This window comes from Solea solea, chromosome 21, assembly GCF_958295425.1.
Source record: "Solea solea chromosome 21, fSolSol10.1, whole genome shotgun sequence".
Taxonomy (NCBI): domain Eukaryota; kingdom Metazoa; phylum Chordata; class Actinopteri; order Pleuronectiformes; family Soleidae; genus Solea; species Solea solea.
Genome location: NC_081154.1, coordinates 17,994,403 through 18,017,183, shown reverse-complemented (window position 1 = coordinate 18,017,183; position 22,781 = coordinate 17,994,403). Strand labels below are relative to the sequence as shown.

General features: G+C 42.5%; 1 protein-coding gene across 2 annotated transcripts in view; it reads right to left on the bottom strand.

Annotated features, from left to right (window-relative positions):
* The window catches only part of ntn2 (netrin 2), a 41,278-nt gene that overhangs the window by 13,218 nt on the left and 5,279 nt on the right, over positions 1–22,781 (bottom strand). For both annotated transcript variants that reach the window (XM_058620551.1, XM_058620550.1), the window contains exons 2-3: positions 12,522–13,748; positions 922–1,110 (exon numbers count right to left, since the gene is read on the bottom strand). In XM_058620551.1, the coding sequence (XP_058476534.1) occupies positions 922–1,110; positions 12,522–13,599 (1,267 nt within the window). In that variant the 5' untranslated portion in view covers positions 13,600–13,748. The remainder of the gene's footprint in view (positions 1–921; positions 1,111–12,521; positions 13,749–22,781) is intronic.

Below are 22,781 nucleotides of genomic sequence, written 5' to 3'. Positions count from 1 at the left end.
GGACTTTATGGATTTCCGATGAATCCACTTTTTTGATGCTAATTTGAACTACCACTTTAAAGACTGATACTTTTCCACGGGGTTTCGGTGCAGTAACAGGTCAAGTGACTTAAGTTTGAAGCAATGTGATCAAGTCATAGTGTAGTTTTTGCCAGACAAAGGGCAAGTGAGGCTTGATCTGCTGCCATTTCAAAAGCTCCCAGTGTTGTGTTACAGCTCGGAAAAGTGAGCAGAAGCCAGGAGGGAGATTATCATCACGACATTTAGGCTGCAGATCATCGTGGATATCAGAGTTTGGCAGCTATCGCCAACGCTGTGTTTTAAACTTCTGGACGGGATTTCTTTTTACATTGACTGGGATCAACAGGACGAAAAAACACTCCCTGCTTTTGATTTGAACAGTTTCCTGAGCAACGGGCACAGGAAACTGGTGTTATTCTTGAGTCTAGTGAGAGCAGCGAAATGCTTCCAGCATAAATCAGGCAGAAAAATATTCACTGCAAATGTGAAATAATAAAGGGGTAAAACACATTTTCCATGAGGAACGCCTCGGCCAAGTGATAATATGATGTGGTGTGTGGGGTATGGGGAAACATTTGGTGGGATGGCCAGAAAAACGTCAGGCACAGTATCAATGTGTTTTCCTCAGCTATGCTATGGCCAGTTACCATGTATGTTTCCAGTCCTAACGGGTTACTCTGTTTCCTTGCTTTTGTTTGGACATTTTGTGAACATTTGGCCTGTTGCTAAATTAAAAAGTCAGTCTGACAGTTAACTCCATAAACAGTCATTGTCATTTAAAGATGCTCAAACGTTACACCTGATGAATCCAAAGTAAAGCAGATGTGCACGGCTGCAACACACATTCAAAGAGTTATACAAGGAAAAACAAAAGCGTTAAATCCTCGGCTGGACTCTCACCCTTGCAGGCTCGTCGGTGAGTGATGGGTCTGGCCATGTCCCTGTAAAAGCCCTCCTTGCAGTAGTGGCAGTGGCGTCCTGCAGTGTTGTGGCGGCAGTTCATACAAACACCTCCGCTCTTCCTCCCCGACAGCTTGTACAGTTCCATGTTGAACCGACAGCGACGGGCATGAAGGTTACAGTTGCACGCTGTGGAGAGGAGAGCAGAGTTATAGTTTGCCATGGAGAGGAGATTTTCCAGTAAAACAGGATTTGTTTATAATCTGCACTGTGGCGGTGGCCTTTGGTTGCTATTCCAGAGCTCATCAGTCAAAATGGATATTTGCAGAGCTCATTTTCTCCATTTCATAATTAATGAGTTCAGCTCCACTCAGCCAATTAGTTATTAATCACTGGAAAGAGAGGACATTACTTTCATGCATCACTGATGATGAAAGACGCCCAAGATCTATTAAAAATGAGTTCACATGAAAGAGTGGGCTCGACCTAGATGTCATGGAAATGAGGGGAGCCAAAATATGTGGGACATGTAAAGCTCATATCAGCTCCATTCCTCTAGACACTGAGAGCATTGACATTATTGATTATTGAACATACCTATATATATGTACTGTGTAAATATATATATGTATATATATATATGAATGAATATATATGTATACATATATATAAATATATATATATATATACGTATATATACATATGTATATGTATATATATATATATATTACACATATACAGTACATTACGCATATACAGTACATTACGCATATTGCGTACGTCTGTTACCTGAAAATGAAGTATGAGAATAGCATCCCCGTTGGTGTCCGCGTCTCTCATCGATATGAGTAAAACGAGTACTTCAAACCCGGAAAATATGACACACTTCATCAGTTATTATATGAAAGTGTTTGGCTGGCTCTGCTGCTGCTGCTGCTGCTGGAGCCAGTTTTCTGTTTCAGGGCTCAAGACGCACGTTATGCCTTGGCTGCACTAGTGCAGCTGACTTTTTCATTGAGCTGCACCCAAATGTTTCAACATGTTGCCTTCAGTGCCATGATCTTTAACGTTACCTTTTTGTCATATCCCATGTGCGTTCATACTTTATTATGAACAAGGTTGAGGTGTAAATGGTGACATTGCGTCACTGGTTAGCTCAACATGGAACATCCTGACCGTGTTGTTGTGGTTACATGGCGTATAAGGTGGTATAAAGCAGACTTTATTCAATAATTACTAACCAACTCTAATAATCTCTTATTAGAGCATTTCTGTTTTCATTTTTAGTTTGATTTCAGCCAACAATGTATCTGCTGTGTAAATGCCATATTAACTGTATTTCATAAAAGCAAGTTATGCAGTTGGTTCAATCAAAGGCCCTGTACAATGTGTACAATCACACAAACAGAGACTGAACCGAACCAGGGGAAAGGAAGGGAAATAAAAGACACATAAAGGAAAGTTATCATAGAGACAACAGACCAAACAACAGTGTTGACGACCACATGACTTGTTGCTATATTTAGGGACTTTTCAGACCCCCCCTTTAAAAAAAAAAGAAAATGCAATCAATCAAATTATAGCAATAATGCAGGATCTTTTGTATGCTCTTACAAATCTGAGAGCCCCAGACGAGGCCTTTGACCCTTTGACCCCCCCCCCCCCCCCATTTAAGAGCTGTCAGTATGGCATCACAAAGTAGAGGGCAACTTTAATGTGAGTGAGCATATGTTATCTTGCAGCTTCAGTGTTTGAAATCATTTGTTTCAGATGTAACTTTAGTGCAGGAGTGTGAGCTGTTTACTAAAAGCTGAACTCTCCCTTTAAATGCCTTTCATATTAACTGTGAAAACAATGACGAACTGAAATAATTGGATAATAATTGGGTGTGGGAAGCAGCTGTTTTAGTGATCCATGTTTTGCATTTCTACAGATTTATCTTGCATTTCACAATTATTAAAGATCAACATATGTAATAAAAAAAAATCAGAGTTAGCACCGGTGCTTTTAGTAAGTCTGGTGCCGAGTTTGAAGCCAGTAGAGGAAACCGTTGGACAGTTACGTGCTTAACAGACAGACGTTATAAATAATAATAATTATATGGGAATGATAAGGACAACATATCCAATGTCTTCTCAGGGCAATGTGACAAAAATCATAGCAGCTATAGCCAGATCTGCTGGGGGCGGGGCATCCCAAACACACGCACAGCTGTGAACACTTGTGTCATTTAACACCTTATAGCGGAACATCAAAGCGATGGATCGTTTACGCAGCGACTGCGTCTCATTGATCGATTTACTGCCCTGCAATAAGATCAGCCCACAAAGTCTGAGGGAAGAGAGGATCATGACTGTGAAGAGAAAGCTCTACAATCACAATGTTAAATGTTTTCACATATGTCGTTGAGATGATTGGCTTTGACGTGACACAAAGTGAATCAAACATTTGCTTTAAAGGACAAACTATAGTAGCATCAAGTTTGTGTATTTGTACTTAGTCATTTTCTGAGAAGATTGTGTATGTACTTGGGTTGGAAATATTATACATGTGTATATAGAATTGTAATGTTATCCTAACCATTTAGAAATGATCAGAGCAATTCATTTAATGTCCGGCATTATCATAACCATTACGCTGTAGATACAGTGTTCTGAAGACGACATGAGATCTATGCAAAAGAGAGAATCAAAAATATAAAACAACTCATTTCAGGTTAATCAAAAAAATGTTGTTCAATTGATTTTGGATGCCTGTCTAAAACCCTGCCTGGCTACTCGCTTGGCTAAAATCGGTTCTTGAAAACTGGAGGGCAGCCCTCTCACGGTTTAGGGCCAAGGTGACCTGGTAAGGCCATATAACAAGTAAAAAATGTCACAGTAAAGGCTAGATTTCGTCCTTGGATTACACCACTGTAATGCACCCTATTGACCGAGGCCTTGATCTTCTGCTGCTGCCTGGAGTTTCTTCTCCACTCGTGTTTGCCACATCTTCAGGAGCCTTTTTCAGGACCAGTCGTCCTCATGGACACGATAACTTGGTCCTGATGTGGCAGAACCTTGGTTAAGGTTAGGCATTAACTGCTTAGGGGTAAAATGAATGAAATTCTTAAGAAGAATCTTAAGATAATAGAATCTCGTGTCTTAAGAAGAATATCTTCACAACAAACCCTGCATATGTGTGTGTGTGTGTGTGTGTGTGTGAACAGGCTGAGGTGTCCCTGGCTGTTTCAGCCACCTGCCCGGGTCACAGGGAAACACCTGGTTAATCAGCTCCTCATTAGAGCCAAAGCAGTGCACGGCCTGGATCAACACACATCGTCACACACAGGAAGTTGATTTAAGAGCCAGAAACCCACTGCTCAGTAAATCACCAGAATCAAGTAACAAAAGATTAAAAAAAAGAGAGAAAAATACTGAGACAACATAAACGGGTGAAGGTGCTGTTCCTGGAACGAGCTGCAGACAACTGTCGACGGGGAAAAAGAACAAGCTCAGAACAAATAAAAAGCTTCACCTTCCGTAGCCGTGCTGTGCACATTCTGCTTTTACTCTTTAGCCCCACTTGGTTTTTCCTTCTCTCCCACAGACTTATCTTTCACTTTTAGCTGTGACACCATGTCGCTGCTCCTCCCCCTGGTTTCTGTGGTTCACCTCACACCGTGGGCTTTAGAGTCACATCTTGGGAACCCTCTCAAACTGAGAATCCCCTTCAGTCTCCTCCCACTCCTCCCCTAATACTGCTTCACTTGTTTGTCTCCGCTCTCACTTTCGTAGCAAATCTTCAATAGTTTGGCCAGTTAACCTCTTCATATCTTCACTTGTTTCCTTTCCCGTCCCGTTTCCTCGCATCCTTCTCCTTGTCTCTCTGGACGGCATCAGCCAGGGACAGAGATTAGCCTGGATTGGGGCCAGGTTGTGGGGCCTGGTGTTTGTGGAGAATTGAGTCCATTGCTGTGTTCCCACTCTTTTTGGTCCACTTCACTTCACCACATCTAAACATTGTAATCTTTGCCTGCCTTTGCCTTTACACTCTTCCTCGCTCTCTTTTTTCATATTCTGCAGTTCAGAGCACGAGGGAAACATCAGAAGAATGAGAAGGGAGAACCAGATTAACCTTTAAACGCTCAATCTTGCATCAGAATTTGTCATAATTTGACTGAAATTCTTATTTTAGATTAGAGAGATTAGATCATTTAGCCCTGACCATATTCCAGAGGGGCCTTTATCTGTGTGGGACCAGTGCAGTGGTTTCTTGTGAAATCCTGCGAACAAGGAGGGGGCGTGGCCTGAACATGTGGCGTAGCATCCAACAAAGTCACCATTCTTACGTATCAGGTCGTTGACATTTCATTCAATTACAAATGTTTCGCTGGTAAAATAACATGTATGTGTAAATACAGGGCAACATTTGAGCTTTTTGACTCACAAGCGCCCCCTACAGATACCACTCAGACGCCGCGACACGCCTCCTCCTCCTCCTCTTCGGATCAGGACAACAGCGATGTCATTGTTCATGTTCTTTCAGGAATTGAACTGATCTCCCACAGTTGTGGTTGTTTGGTGGTCAGGTTTACACTTCTGCATCGTAACCACGGGGAGTTTCCACCGTCGCCAAAAATCTGCCGCTATAGTTTCCCACTCGCGCGTCATTCAACCCCAGACCTCGCTGTAGCTGTCAAGGCGACGCAGGAGTATAAATCAGCTGAGAGCCGTGGACTCACTGGAAACAGGCCATTTCACCGCTGAGCAAGTGGTCGGCTTTAGAGGTGAGCTCATAGAAGCTACGGCTGCCAGAGCTATGCTCACGTGAACATACATGTACAACATGTTGGTTCCAGTGTAGAGTATGCAAATGAGCTTGAGTTTAGATATAATTTGAAGTTAATTCAAAGTGAATAACTTACAGTGTAACAGTTTCTTCCTCATGGTTTGATCACAGGATTACTGCTCACCTCTGAGCAGCAGCAGCAGCAGCAGCAGCAGCAGCAGCAGCACAGACTCTTTGTTTACTGACAGCATGATCACCCGGGTCAGTGGCTCTCAAACGTTTTCTGTTGGGCCCCCCTTTGGAGGAAGACATTTCCCGGTATAACATGTATTGAATCAATATTAGAACAAAACGTTTCACTTTTCTTTCAATAATCTGTTGTGCAAATAGCATTTTTGCTTTAGCAATACAAAATCACCTCAATATTGCTTTGTGAGAAAGCAATTTTCAAATAAATATGTGAACTGTGCAATTATAACTATAACAGTGTAATTTTTTAAACAATAAATACATCTGGATAACAAAGAATACTTTACCAATATCAATAACATCTTCTTTGTATTAGCAATACAAATGCTGTCCCCTGCCAATGCTTTGAGACACAACACACAGAGAGGTCTTTGGTGGCATTTTCTCGTCTTGGGTTTTGGTCGTCGTGAATTATTGCTTGTTGTTAGTTTCCCAAACATTGCACAGTTTTCTTTTTGCCACTGTCAGAAACCTCTCTATTATCCAAACCTTGTCACCAGTGTAGATCTTGTTGTGGTACGTCACTTAAATGACAAAAAAAAAAAAAAAAAGAACTCGCGCCCCCCTGGAAAGTCGCCACGCCCCCCCAGGGGGCCCGCCCCACAGTTTGAAAAAGGCTGATTTAGAGTTATTTGGTCACTATTAACACTTAGTTTTATGTTTTGTTATGTAAAAAAAAGACCATGTTTATTAGGTGTTATTAAGAGAGAATAACTATTCTTGTGATGCAGAATAAGGTGTTAATAAGTACTTAATTAAGAGCCAATATGTTACTAATTAATGCTGAATACGTTCCTAATCTAAAGTGTTACCATTTCTACAAGCACAGAACACAATATTCAAGGGCAAAGAGGGAAACATGAAAACACACTTCCCCTGCTTGCACAGAAGCTGCTTGGGTTGATTAGCTGAAGATGAAATGCAGGCAATATTTCCAAATGTTAAAAGTGGACGGTTTAAGAATGAGCAGAGCACATCTGAGCGTAAACAGTGCCAGTGCCAAATCTGAAGGTGAAATCAAGCTTTTATACTAAAAGACCACGCTCTCAGGAGAAAGATAGAAACAAAGCATTTCAACAATATTCATTCCATATAAATGTATGTGGAGACATTTGCTACTGGTCAGTTAAAGAACTGCAGTAACAAGCAATTGACATGCGCTCAATGTTAACAAGGAGACACATACTTTCTCTTTAAAAGCCTCAGAACCTCAGAGCCACCAACCACACCAGCTGCTAGTCAAAAACCACATATGGTGTCAGGCAACAGGCCTGTGACAACAAAAAAGGAGCAAAACTGTAACCGACAACACAACAAATTCAGAGAGAGACGTAAAAAGACTGAAAGTAGGAGGAGAAATACATGAAGTAAAAGACAGAGAATGAACTCTGTTATGCAATAAAACAGAGGAAGAGAGTGAAAGCAATGACTGGCACCTCAGGAAGTGATTGCTACCATCTGTGCAAGAGTCCATGGAATTCTGGGAGAGCAGGGTGGGCACATTAAAGCTCTACCAGTTTGCTTTGGCACCAGGATGAAACACCACATCACACCACTAGATTACATGTGGCTTTCTCACACATGCACATATGTGAGCCCATGCATATGTGCACACATGTATTTAGCTCCGGGGCGACCACAAAGCATTTACTAGCCGACATTAATGCTGTTATTTTACACGTCGCTGTCCTAAACTAATGTTCCCATGCTTGCCAGGGAACATTTACGAGTGTCTTCATAAAAACAAAAAGGTGCATCAATCCCCTGCACGCTGGGTTTTTAGGTCGTACGCAAAAACAACGTGATATAAAGCAAATGTATCTGTGTGAGCAGGTCTATGCGCTGTCTTAAACTTTAAAAGCTGACTGTGATTCAGCTTATTATGTCATTACTCGTGTGTGTGTGTGTGTGTGTGTGGCCGTTGCATACCCTGGTGTACTCGCACATCAGGGTCCTGTAGTATCTGACTTCACCATCGGGTGGCGGTACAAGTCTGAACGCAGGGAATAGGACGCGTTCCGACACGCGCACCCAACGCGCTTTTTGCACACGGTTCCAAAATCCGGGGTTGCACACGGAGCATGCGTGTTGATGAAGTATACTGGGCCCTTTAAGCTAGTGTTAGTGACCTGGTCCGATACTTAGGCAAACACGATTATGCCAAGGACATCACGTCAAAACAAGACCTTAACCAGACAGGTCCAGCTGCATCACATGCAATGAATGAGTTTCTACATATCAACTATAAACTATGTTGCTGACCTCTGCTGGGAGATGAGGAAACACTGTTGAAGGACGAAGGTATATATTGAAATTCAATTTGTACTTGTGTGGTTTTCTGAGTTGTTGCTATTCTTCTGAACTTAATCAACTCAAAAGAAAATGAAGTTCTGCCTCTTTAGGACAGAGTTTGGTTCCAATGAGGACGACTGGTCCTGACAAGGTCAGTGCTCATGCCAAGTACACACACACACACACACATATACCACCATATACAACAAGGCCCCACGATGCTTTCAACATCTCAACTTGACTTTTGCTGTAAATGTGACATTTCAGTGTGAACGCTCTCCTTCATTAGCATAGCAGACGTGATTTTCAAACATTTATTATGCAAAAAGAATAAACCTTTGTAGTGGTAATAAATAGTTTCTGGCAGTTTAATTTGGGGGACCTGGACTTATGAATAAAAGAGTACAGTGGACCGTTTTGGATTTGTCAGTTTTACTACTTAAATATTCATCACCACACCCAGTCACTGGTGCAGAGCGGGAATACTCACAACCACAGCTCACCTACATTCTGGCAAACCAAGTCAAACGGCCTCCACATGACACCGATCTTTAATCCTATGAATGCATAACTGTATGCCTGGCGCAGAAATCGGAGCCCACTTGGCTTGCTTGGTCCTTTAGGGGTGGATGGTGTCTGAACCCTGGGCTCATAGTGTCCCACAGCAGTACTCTGGACTTTCTGCAGGCTGGAGAACAGAGCAGCAGCCAGACGGGCTCATACGTCTGCATACAGAGCTTCTACAGCACCACAAACATACTGTCATTGACTCCATCAGAGATCTCTCCATCTCATACAATGACTCCAGCAGACTCGATGAAGACAAGATATTCTGAGTCTTACTTTTAAGTTAACATTAAACTATGGTCGTGATAGCAGAAAGGCCGATAATCCATCGTCACCGTATCTTTCCTCGTTCTGTCCTATTGCTCACAGATAAATCAGGTGTTCCTCGATACAAACACATGCACTTTCTTTCAGCCCTAGCTAAGGATCTGTAAACCAATGTCCTGCGGCAGCATTAAAGGCGACATAGACCGGAAGCTCCAATTAACGCTGCGTTTGTGTGTGTATCTGCGTCATTACCTCGTTTATGAAACCCTAAAGTTTCAGAACAAACAGTTCAGCCACTGCTGAGAAAATAGGGTTGTATTGTTTTCCTGGGCTCTGCGAAGCGGATCGGCACTTCCCTATGCTGATGATGTCATCAGGAAACCTCACCACTCCTCTCACCACCGTAGCGCCTCCTGGTGCGGGCACTAGTCCGGGCACATCCGGTTGCGTACATTCAACCGCAGAAGAAGAAGAACTACTCTCGTTGTAGCTGCTGAGATGCAGAGCATCCACCGAGCCAGAGGGGGAGCTGTGTATCTGAGAGATGGCCTACCAATTACGTCACTTCCAGGTACCTGGCCAATCACAGGACAGTGGGAAAGCTCTCATTGGCTGGCCAATCACAACACAGTCCACGTTCTGGGGGTGTGGTTTTGGTCTGAAACAGCGCGGCTGACGAGAGCGTCAGTGAGGAGATATTTTGATCGGCTCGTTTGCAGCGATTAGGAGGTTTTTAATCATGAAAACAAGTTAATATATGTAAGTAGACCTCCATAACTAACATATATGTGTGATACAAGCATTCTATGTCGCCTTTAAAAGTGAGGGAGGCACCAGAACCTGAACGTTTAGACCTTTGAACGATCAAACCGGCCTGATCTGTTGTGAAGAGTGAGAGCAGAACCTTTAAAACCACCTAAACAATAATGGTTGAAGTGGTGAAATATGGCTTCCAGGCAAACTCTGCCCACTCTGGATTCCTTCTACCCTCAACTTAACCTTATCACCAGCCCACAAAGATCATGATCTCAGGCCCCAGGTCTCTCAACCCCCACCTCCCCACTCCTCCAACCCAAACACCCCTGTAGCCTGTTGAAGGCGCGAGTGACACCTATGGGACCCTCCAGCTTTGTAACCTAATACTTTTACACACTTTCCTCGTCCAAATACTTGCACATCACTGCCACAGTGCAGGAGTGCACCTCGGGGCTTTCGCTGCAGTCCAGAGCCATTTGTGCAAATCAGAAAGAAAAGTGAGCTGAGAACTCAACAAGGGGCTGGCACATTTTATGTATGGGCTTTTATATAAACAATAAAGCCTTTTAAAGTCTCTCCTGATATTTTGATTATATGCTGGAACAAGTTCTACTGGAATAAGCTGTAAAAAGGCTCTCGTAACATGAGACTCGGGACATATGGGACGAGGTTTGGTGTGTTTCTGGATGTTTGATCAGGTATGATGTGTAATGTGCATTACGCTTTAACTTCCCTGTATCAATACTAGGATTAGATCACCAAAGTTGATGAGATTTTTGGAAGCCAGTGTGACATTTCGGAAACGGCTACGGCGCATTGGAAAGTTTGAGTGTGGAAAAGTACGAGTGAAAATTCTGAGGGACTTAAAGAATATCGTTCTCAGTGGACACACTGTAGCTTTATGTGTTCCTGTGTGTGTGTGAGCCAAGTGAATGAAAGTGACATGGTCAGATGAGACGCCAGTGATGAGTGTTTGTTGCAGATCTAAAGTTAAGACGTTGACACTCTTTGTTGCCTTTAAACAGATTTGGCCTTGTTCACTAGGTCATCACAACATCTTTGCATCTGTAATGGAGACAGCACTTAGTAAGGTTTTATTTAACTACACTGACAAACACTTATGACAAGCAAAACTGACCAAAATGAATATTAATACTAACAAATACTTACTAACTAAACTAACATTGATGAACATCAAGTGTACGCTATACTAACACCCACAAAGGACTCACATGCCGTGTGTGTAACATTCATCTATAAATCATACAACGGTCTCTTGACACTTGGCAGGTGAGTTACAAAGGGCACAGCGCAGTAACAACTTCGATGTTGTTTGGATAAGAAATGCCAGAGATATTGGATATAGGTATGGGCTCTGGTTGGCCCACCATTTGTTACACCCACAGTAATGATCTGTGCTAATTAGCTAAGCTAACAGGCCTGTCGCCACTTGTTTTTTTTTCAATCTAACTTCATAGATATCTATATTTTAAAAAGAGCTAAAGGAAGAACCTCGAAGAAAGACTGTTTGTTAAGGTAGTAGCATCTTCATTATTATTATTAATGAGGATCCCCCAGTCAGAGTTGGACGATGTGGCCAGGGAAAGAGAATTCTGGGGAATTCTCAGAGAATTCCCCAGACAGAGAATTCTCTGACAGAGAATTCTCTGTCAGAGTTGCTACATGCTAAATGCTAACACATTTACTGTATATTGTGCATATCATGATACAGATTTAAATTTAAAATTAAAGAATTCAACTTGAGTGTGTGTCATATCGACTTAAAGAGGTGTCTTGCTGAAAACCAGTTATTTTTAATTCAAGGGTCCATTTTTATTTTCCTTTTGTGTATTGGTCTAGAATTGTTACCTTTAATTGAAGTGTTGTTGAACAGCATTTCTGTGGTGTGTCATTTATTTTTTGGGTAACAAACATTCACCATTAACTACGTGCTAACTAACATATATAAGTAGCATACTAACCCTTATAATTATAAAGCACGTGTTAACACCTTATTCTAAATAACCTTACTCTACCTCTATTACCACATGAATTAAGATTTCTCCTAAATAAGGTGTTATATATATATATGTATATATATATATAAAAATACATATATATATATATATATCTACTAATAAAGGGCTAGTATGCTACTTATATGTATGTTAGTAAGCATGTAGTTAATGGATGAATATGTGTTCCCTAATATAAAGTGTTATTACTATTTTCTTTCAACCAGAGTTGAACCTACCTCAGCCATAATACTACAAACCTTTGTTCCTACATAATCTGAGCTCCAGATATATCACAGAAAGAGCCACTTCCTCTCTCGGTCAAGTGGAGCAGTAAATAGAAGAGGCTGATCAGAAATGAGAGGACAGGATGACCCTGTGTTTGGAGAAATGTTTTACCAGGACTAATCTAAATAAGTACAAAAGCACAAAAAAACACTATTTTTCTTAAATTCCTTGAACTTACATCAAGGTTCTTGCATAAAGAATGTTAATGTGTAAACCTCTGAAGGATATTTCGATAAAGACAAACATTGTGTTCTGCATTCATCTTCTTTGTTCTTCAATTAGTCACAACTGACATGACTGTATTCTTGCAGGCATGGGTAGATCTATAATTTGTTTCAGAGCGGGCAAAGTAAAACAACATGAAAAGCTCCTTTAAAAAAAGATGGAAGGACTTACGCAAACACTCATTGGCCTCGCGGGCATTGGCCCTCTGCCACGGTCGGTCGTAGTGAAAGGGTTTGCAGCGGTCACATTCAGGTCCTTCTGTGTTGTGTTTGCAGTCACACACCAGTCTTCCTTCCTTCTCTTTTAAACAGCGGGACGCATGTCCATTGCATTTACACCTCCCACCAACCTGGAAGTCTCCCACTGCATAGAAATACGACGGCAGCGTCGATGGAACTGCCATGGGGTCGTCGTCTCTTCCTCCGCTGTTGCTCCCGGCCCCTACGTCCCGCGGTGGCTGAGGCCGGTTGAACACGACACGAATATCGGTGACCGTCACCCAGTCTTGAAGGACCGGGCTGTTGTCGTAGTCTTTACCAGAAGGCCGTCCATCCAGAGTGCTGAAAGCGATCAGCCCTCCAGACAGTGGGTAGAGGTCAGTGTGGCCATCTGTGCACAGAGCCTCCTGCTCATTCTGTTTAGTAATTGTTGCTTTGTTGGGGCGGTTGTACATGCGCCGGCACTGTGACGAGTAAAACTGGTACGGCATCCAGGTTTTGCCATAGTCCATGCTCTTGTATATGGCCAGGGACTCGGGTCTTGGTGAACAGAACTGCAGGCTGACATAAGTGATCTCAAACTTTTTACCCAAGGAGAGTGTCAAAGTCACATTGTACGGAGAGGTGTTCAGATTTTCGGACTGCCAACAGGTGAGGTTGTGGGCTGAGTTGAGGTCAGTGAGGTAGGAAACCGGGTGGGCACGCCGAGGGTCAGCTGCATCACAGATTTGACACGTGCGAACAGAAGGCCGATCGTCGCCGCGCTCCACCACGCTGCAGGAACGAGATGGAGGTTGCCCACAAACACTGGACACCGTCACCTCTTTACCAAAGGCAGCATTGATAAACTCGGGGATACAGCGGCGAGCTGCGCCCGTGTCATCGTAGCAAGGGTCTGTAGGTGTCTGCTGCCCTGCGAAGGGATTGGAGGCACTTTGGGTAGAAAATGAGCAGAGCAGGAGGCACAGGCCCAGCAAGCACCTCCAGGATTCCTTCATCATCTTTGTGAGTGTCTGTCTATATCTGTGCATGGAGGAGTCCTCGTTTGTGCGAGTACCCAAAAGTCCAGGGTGAAAAGAAGGTGTTCTTTGTGTGACTCTCTCTCATAGGTGTGTTTGACTGTGAGTCAGTGGAAGGGGACTGTCTTTAGTTGTACTTCACTTCAGACCCGGAGTGCTTCCTGCAACACAAACAAACAAACAAACATACACATATTTGAATTATGATAGAACATCAAATAGAAAGTGATGGAACATTTTTGTGATTTTGTGTCTCTTACATTTATATATGTATATGTATATATATATATATACATATCTATATATATATATACACTGGATATATATATATATATATACTGGATATATATATGAATACAATTATAAGTGTATATATATATATATACGTATATAAGTATCGTCACTGGAAAAGTCATGAGCAAGACATTTACATTTAAGCTTTAAGCAGACGCTTTCATCTAAAGCGACTTACAAAAGAGGAATAAGTTATATAGAAATAGTCTTGGAAAGAACTCCACTAGATCTGGACCAGTGGACTGATAGTGGATGAGTGCAGGGGTGGATCCAAGTGCAGAAGGAGAAGGGGTAAGGTAAGTGCTAGGACAGAAGATGCTCTTGGAAGAGTTGGGTCTTCAAGAGCTTCTTGAAGATAGACAGGGACACCCCTGTTCAAGCACACTAGCGTGGAACGCCACATGAAAAGAGTCTGGATTATTGTCTTGTGCGGGGCGTTTATGAATACCTGACACAAGAATCAAACTAACAAACAATAACCTCCATCTTTTCTCCATCATCTCAACAGCACTGCCGAAAGCGGCATCACAGTGTGTGTGTGTGTAAAATGAAGTCACAGCAGTTTCATGCAGCGGCGCAGTGATGACTCCGCCCACGTAGAGTAGGTACTATAGCAGACCTGGGCATTTTACGGCCCGCGGGCCACATACGGCCCTTTAAGCGTCCCTGTCCGGCCCGCGGTATGTCAGTCATAAACACAGATGGAGTATTTATGCTGAGCATGCACTACAACTGTGTTGCTTTTATTTTGAAAAGCCTGACGTATGGACGCACGTATCTGCGTCTGTGTGCACAGCGACAGGTGACGCTAGCCAGTTACCCCTGGCCCCCTAAAATTGTCGACTCACGTTAAAAAAAGAAAAGTTAATTCCGAATGGTGCATTTTCAACAAGACATGGACTGCTAAATATTTCTTTACAGGCGTCAAAGGTAACGCCGTGTACACAAGTCGTTTGTGGTACACAAGTCGCTGTGTTTAAGGATTACAATCTGAATCGCTACTACGTGACCAAACACGAAGAGAAATATAAGAATTTATCTGATGACGAGCGCGCAAAGGAGTCGGAGGCAGCCTATATAGAAGACAACGTTAAGAACGAGGTCCGTAGTACTTTTCTTCTACAAGTGTCTCGGTTTAAGTTCAGGAGTTATCATTATCTCCCTCCCTGTTCATTATCTAACCAGCGAAGCACCGTCACTCGTATGTAAACTCGTACGGTGTGATTGCAGCATTAGTGTGTAAGCGTGCAGGTGCGCTCTGCGTGTGTGTGTGTGTGGGTGGGTGTATATTCACTGCACCACACCACACCACAGTAGTATAGTATAATAGTATTCATTATATAGTGTAGTCATTTGATATTTTCAATAGAGTTGGTTAGGAATTGTGTTTATTGTGTGTTTGTATGCTGCCCAATTTACACCAAAACAATACAATTTACTGCTTTTTTTTTTTAGATGAAAGTGATACAATTAAATTAAAATGAATTCAAATTTGGCTCGGCCCTCAACGATATTTTTTGTTTCTCATGGCCCCTTGTGGAAAATAATTGCCCACCCCTGTACTATAGTAATGAAAAACCACATCAAACCGTGTAGAGTTAGCCATGCCGAGCTGAGCTGAGGCGAGGCGTGCCGGTACTGTGTCGTGGACCAAGAGGCTTCTCCTCGAGCTCAGACTGGGTATTTATGCAGAGGTGTGCGAGGGATTACACAGAATAAGTGAACCTGTATCCAGTCAACAGCAGCTTTCAATGGAATTCTGTTGAGTTACGTGACCTGCTTGATTTGCTGTGAGGCAACAATATTAGTCACTGCAGCACCGTGTGGCCCTAAAACTATGTTCAGGGTATGAAAAATGGATATCAGAGAATATACAGCACTGATTAATGACATGTCTGGAGACGGGGAGGTTAAAGTGGACACACACAAGGACACACATGCTGGATTTCATCAGCCAAGGCAGGCCATGGTACATCTGCAGGACCTGACACTGACTGAGACACATTTCCATGAGCATCTCATTAACGACGAGTTAATGTCTTAGAAAAGAGACAGTGGTTAGGCTCTGAGGGAGAAAGTAGAGCTGCGGAGTCGATAATTAGTTAAATGCGTCTCAGAATGTGAAAAAACAGATGTGAATGCATTGTCTCTGTGAAACACTGCAGCTGTGTCCTCATCATCGCGCATTATCGCGTCTCTCGTGATTTCCTAATATTGTGCAGCCCAAGGTAGAAGAGATGAGAGACGAGGGAAGAAAGAGACTTAAGAGAATTAAGAGACGCGGGTTCACTAGAGACAAGAACAACCAGGGAAAGGAAAGCATCATTTTGGTGGGCAAGAGGGAGAGGAGGGACACGTGAGAGGAAACAGTGAGGGGCATGACAGTGATGAAGCACAGATGATTGTGTAAAGACAGAGATGAATGGAAGCAGAAGGAGGAGAGAGGGAAATGGCAGAGACCAGGAAGGAAGTAGATGTGAGAGAGGAAGAGAGGAAGAAGCAGAGAGGAGGTAGATTAATAGATGAATGTGGAAGAGAGCTTTGTCTGGACGTCGGATGACTAAATATGGTGCTGTCTTTGTGCCGCTTGGTCGGGGGCTGTCAGGCATGTCTGGCAGATGAGTGTGGAGGTTAAACACAGAGAGAACAGATGCAAGCCTTTCAGGAAGTGTTAACAACACTTCACTCAGGTGGAAAAAGAAACGCTGCAGAATGAGAGCCAAGTCCACAAAATCCTTCTGAATCCATTGCCAGGATGTAAGCACAGCAGTGTGCCTGGATGACCTTTGAAATGCACAAAATTCATTGCTATCAGCGCTGACAGTGTGTTTAACAAGCCACAAGTTTGCTTAAGTGGACACAGACATTGTCTTTCATTAAATGGAGTTGAAGCACTAATCGCTGCAGGCTCAAGTCTCAGTGATGCTCAGTGATGAAGACGATGAGAACCACAAGTGCAACATTTTCAGGAATCTACAGATGACGAGATGAAGCTTTTCAAACATATGCACATTTTTACTTGTTTTTAGTGTCTGTGTGTTTGTGTTTCCACACTTGCTGTTCCTGATTTGTCCACTGGGTGTCACACTAGTGTCCTGTTATGATAGATCTGTTTGTCTGTCTGTCTGTTTGTGTTTCCGCACTTGCCAATATGACCATATTAGCGTGAATGGGTTGAAATGAGCCATCACTGATTGTCATGTTTTAACAAATGCTGTCCAGATGAATACATTATTATGTGTTTTTAAACATGACTGTAATTAACAACGTCACATTACAGTTACTTCCTGTGCTAACTGACCTATGATTCATGATGACCACTGTAAGGTGGCCGAGCTGCAGATTCACAAACACAAGCTACTCTATCTCACGTTGCATTTGTTTTTGTTTTCGTTTGAATCTGCAGCTCGTTCCTCCTTCTGCATGTGTTTAGGGTCGTTACAGATATATCAGTCAACACTAATTTCAACAATAAAAAAAAAGGGGAGGATGAATTCTCAATGAAAGCTTAACTCAACAATTAAAACAACATCTTGAACAAAACAAGACAATAAAATGGTCTGAACATAATATCATAATATTGATGTACTGAAACTGACCGATGTTATATTCCACAGCTGCTTAAATGAATCCTTTATCCATTAATAAACACTGAATATTTCTTAATAAAGCATGATCGGTGTATTGATCAGGTTGAGCACACATACATCCATCCTCACCTGAAAAACCATAAGTAAAGCTGGTAGTTTTGATTTCCAGCGTTAACCTTCTCCCGTTTACATTTCCATTCCTTTTAAACCTGCGGCTGACCCTGGCACACAAGCCTCGCACCATGTGGCCTGCAAGAGACACGCACTTCTGTGGCAACTCAGCTGTATACAAGTGAAGAGCTGCAGTGACAAGTACAATTTGCAGGGCCGATTTATCATCGCAACATTCTTCTGTGGATTACTGGCATGGAAAATGTACTTTGGCTGGAGAGCGCTTCTCCCCAGTGACTAAGCTACTGCAGCATTAGATCATTTGGCCATTAGTATTATGGGCACAGTATAAATGGCTGAGGTTTGTCTCCTGCACTTCACAACAAACACTATACAGCCCATTTGGCAGAACAGAAGCCAGGTGATGGACAGCAAAGGGAAGGTAAATTAGATCACAAAGAGGTTGTGAGGGACAGAAGGAGTGACGGGGGGGGGGGGCGGGGAGGACAGGCACAGGAAGATGACAGGGTGGTCTCGTGGTTTCAGCAGAGACATTCTGGGAAAGATCTCTTCTGCTTTGTCCTGTCACTGGGAGATCATCCCATGTTGAGCTGTGTCTCTTTCAAGTGTGGGCGCCTCTGTCAGAGTTCACAGATTAGGAAAACACAAGTTGCTGAGAGGCTTTATTTGGCTTGGGCGTAAAGGGAGCTGGAGGAGGTGAGGATAGGCGATGGACAGCTGCGCTACTTTGTATCCCTAGTGGGAGCCTTTCAAGCTGCTCTAAGAGTTGACGTGGTGGCCCCCACTCAGACTGGGAGTGATTGGAGCTCCTCTGGGTTTCCTCTCTCAGATGACAGCGTGCTGAGGCCCCAACTGCTGCCCTGCTGTCCTTTCAGCCTGCTGTACACAAATCCCTGGTGGGAATATTAGTGGATGCCCCACAACCAAGGAGGATTTTCTTTAACGGGCGAACAACAGGGCCACCTCCGTTCTCATTATCATAATGGGCAGATGCATAAAAGAACAGTGAGAGCAGTGAGAGCAGTGACAAAGTCACAGAAGGCAGACGCTTCGTCAAGGAGAATACAAGGGATCGTAAGCATGCTTGTTACGGCCCAATGAAAAAATCATATGTCTTTTTATGGATTCAGGATATTATTTTAAACAATTGTTAACATTGTGAGCTGGATATTTATCCTTTGATAAAACTTTGGTTAGTAATATAATACAAAAGATGAGACAGAGTAAAGTCGTAAAAACTGTATGACTGATGAATCGATTTTTGTTTTAAAAATGAATCATATTTGACTATGAAACACAGTTTGAAATGATGCATTTAACAAACTGCACAGACTGCATTGTTGATATTGATATTGTGAGGCCCCATCTAGTTTTAAATCTGTAATAGAAAATATTGAAATTGAAAAAGTTAGATTGCAGTTCCACATTTTTCCCAAATCAAAATTGGTCTGGGTCCAAAAAAGAAAGATTTTTCAGATTTACATTGATCTTCATTTCGTCTGTCACACTCTGCCGTCCTGCTCTGTTCTGCACAGTGCTCACAGTCACGTCTCCAAACCTGTGCCTGCTGCAGCGTTTTGCAGCTACTCAGGAGCAAATTCTGATTGTAAAAGTAACTAAGCAGATGACAATGTAATGTACAATTACAGACTTAAGAAAAACTCCCAAAAGTACGATTAACTCAGCTACTTGATGTTGACATTGTGGTCATTAGGTTGCCCTAGACAGAGCAACTTCCGTCATATTTCACAATAACACCACATTGACTTAATTCCCTCTGTGCGACTACGGCAGCCTTGATAGAGGCGTCTAACGTGAGCTAGCTAAGCGAAGTTAGCTTAGCTGACATTACTTTTTTAAAACCCAACAAATAAATGTCCCAATTATCCTCAACAAATGATTTCCCATTCACAATGTTATAGCAATAACTGTAAAAATCTGCTTTAAACCCTCGAAAGGGCTCTAAAAACACTTCATATTTTTATTTCTATTAACGGGATCATTATAAATCAGGAGAGTTTATTTATTCCTGATGGAAGATCAATGTCCTAGCAGGCCCGAGGTTATTAATGGTCTGACTTTGACTTGACGATGACTGCCTCCATCATGCTGTTTGCATAGCGTGTCTGTGTTGGAGGAGGGGCAATAATTATGGACCAAGCAGGAGGAGAAGAAGATGTCTGTTACAGGATAACTAACACGTTTTTTAGAACTGCTGAAAAACCTTCTGTGTGTGTGTTGCAACATTTGCAACATTACATCTGCCTTTAGTAAATGGTCACTCAATGACCAAGAGTAAATTAAGATTATCTGGGGATGGGAATCAGTATCAGTGCCAGTATTGGTATCAGTGCCAGTATCAATGTCAGGATCAGTATCAGTATCAGTATCTGTGTCAGTGTCAGTATCAGTATCAGTATCAGTATCAGTATCTGTGTCAGTATCATTATCAGTATCAGTATCTGTGTCAGTATCAGTATCAGTGTCAGTATCAGTATCAGTATCAGTATCAGTGTCAGTATCAGTATCAGTATCAGTATCGGTGTCAGTATCAGTATCAGTATCTGTGTCAGTATCAGTATCAGTGTCAGTATCAGTATCAGTGTCAGTGTCAGTATCAGTATCAGTATCAGTATCTGTGTCAGTATCAGTATCAGTATCTGTGTCAGTTTCAGTATCAGTATCAGTATCAGTGTCAGTATCAGTATCGGTGTCAGTATCAGTATCGGTGTCAGTATCTGTGTCAGTATCAGTATCGATCCAATATCGGTTAAAATCACTGAATCGAATATCGAACAGATGAAAATGTAAAATCAGATATAATCCAAAAAGCCTATAGATTGAATGCTTCACTGTGCACAGACTGTAAAAATGTCAATAACAATCAGAAAAAGCATTTTAGCTGAGTCATGTTTTGGCCGGGGCCACACGGTTTCTGCTCTCTGTTCAGGGAGTTTGCATGTTGTCCACGTGTGTGCGTGGGTTTTCTCAGGGTTCTCCGGCTTCCTCCCACAGTCCAGAAACATTCAAGAGATGGATTAGGATTGGATTAAGAGAGAGAGGGAGAGAGAGAGAGTGGTTAAATGGCTGTTTGTCTCTATGTGGCCCTGCGATGGACTGGTGAACTGTCCAGGGTGAACCCCGCCCATCGCCTTATGTCAGCTGAGATTGGCACAGCAGCCCCTGAGTGGTAGAAAATGGATGGATTTTTGGACTGTTTATTTCTTCTTTTTGGGAGAACAATGTTTGTTACACAGTTGGAGAACTATGTCTTTGAAGTGACTCAGCACAGATGTGTCATAGTTCATAAATGGTCTAAAATCACTGTATCAGCCTAATCGGCATTGGTCGACACTGGAGTTTGTGATATCGGTGTCAGACACAAACTAGCGTCATCGTCCCATCCCCGGCTGCAACCGTGAGATGATGATGTCACAGGTTCAGGAGTGACTGTGAGGGTAAAAACAAACATCACAAAATAGAAATGGTGTAAAAATCTTCCAAATAAAATTAGGCTGTAGAGCAAGTTTAGTCAGAAAGACTTATTGAACTTGATGTATGATTTGATTTTAGTTCTATTCTCTATTTTTAGCATTCGTTCTGCCTTCGTCTCCTGCTGTCTTTTTTCTCCTTTTTACCACCTCCCCATTGCCTGAGTCTTAGCAGTTTCCTTGAACCCATTAATCTTCATCATCATCACCAGTGTCTGGACTCATAGCTACTGTTCAGGGCAGACTGTCTCCCCATCATGTCCAAGCATCACTCATTGAAGACATTATCAAATCTGTAATAAATGACTTCTCCCTCCTAATTGAAAATGTTTCTCACTCGTTCTCATCCCCGAGACCTTCAGCGTGAGACACTGCAGGGAGAAATATTCAACGCCCAGCAGAGGAATGCAGCTGCTTCTGTAGCCCGGCCCACACAGCTGGACCAGAAACCGACAGCAGTTCTTTACTTCCACAGAATCTGATCCACAACCAAACACAAGAGGAGGGACTGCAGACAGCAGGAGACGGAAAATCAGGTTTCAAAGACAGGATAGTTGAGCTCGCGTCAACGTCTTTGGACTGCGTGTGTGCATGCACACGGTGTAATATAAATAAACACAGGGAAATTATGAAAGGACACCCTGTGGTGTACATTCCCTAAATGAAGTGTGCGATGAGGAGAGGGCAATCGCATCCATAATGTTCCAGGTTAAAAGGATTGTGTTTGTATGAAGTGCTGACTGCACGTTCCTGAGTGGAAACTAAAAGATGAACCAAAGAAGTCATAAAATAACATCTGCTGTAAAAATCAATGCTTTTCTCGATGGACGTGGTGCAGAGAGTGTTTCACACCGGCACGGCTCCGTGGTCCCCGAACCCAGTTTGAACCGGCCAGCGAATTCAGACAGAAACAAAAAGAAATACCTGGTTGTTCCCTGTGAACCGTGACATCGCAGTGACTGACAGGCATCAAGCAGATGCTCCACTGCTGTGTTACTGTGTTAACATCCTCCCACTTTGGTTCCTCCCACTAAATTGAAATTGGTGTGAACGCAGGCTGGTTTCGCCAGAAAGCACCAAGGTTCTCAGACTCCAGAACGGAATCAGAGCCAGAACCAGAACCAGAACCGGGCTTTTTTCTTTTACAGCAAAACAAAGCAGTTAACACTTTCTTTATTTATGAGGTGAGCCTTTTGATAACTGTCTAAAATCTGTTTTTAGACATTTGTACAGTGAGAGCAAGCATCCATGTCTCAGGGAAGTTCATGACACAGGGCGCGTTCCCAGCTATGACCACACTACAAAAAAAACCCAAATAATTATAATAATTAATACGAGGGGTGTCACGATTCTCCAAATCCTTGATTCGATTATTTAAGGTCATGATTTAAGTCATTTTTAGACTCGTCTAGTTTCGTCTTGGATCATTGGTTTCATGTCATGATTAGAGCAGCTTTTTTTTTTATCATTATTAAAAGAAGATTTCTGATTGTTTCCGCTTCTTAAATGTGAATATTTTCTAGTTCATTTGCTCCAGATAACAAAGAAATCATTTAAACTGAATCATTTGGGTTTGTGGACAAAAACAAGACATTCGAGAACTTCATCATTTCCAGGTTTGACGAACACGGATCAACGTTCTTTAACGTTTTCTGACATTAATGATTACAGCCCTAGTCATGACCAG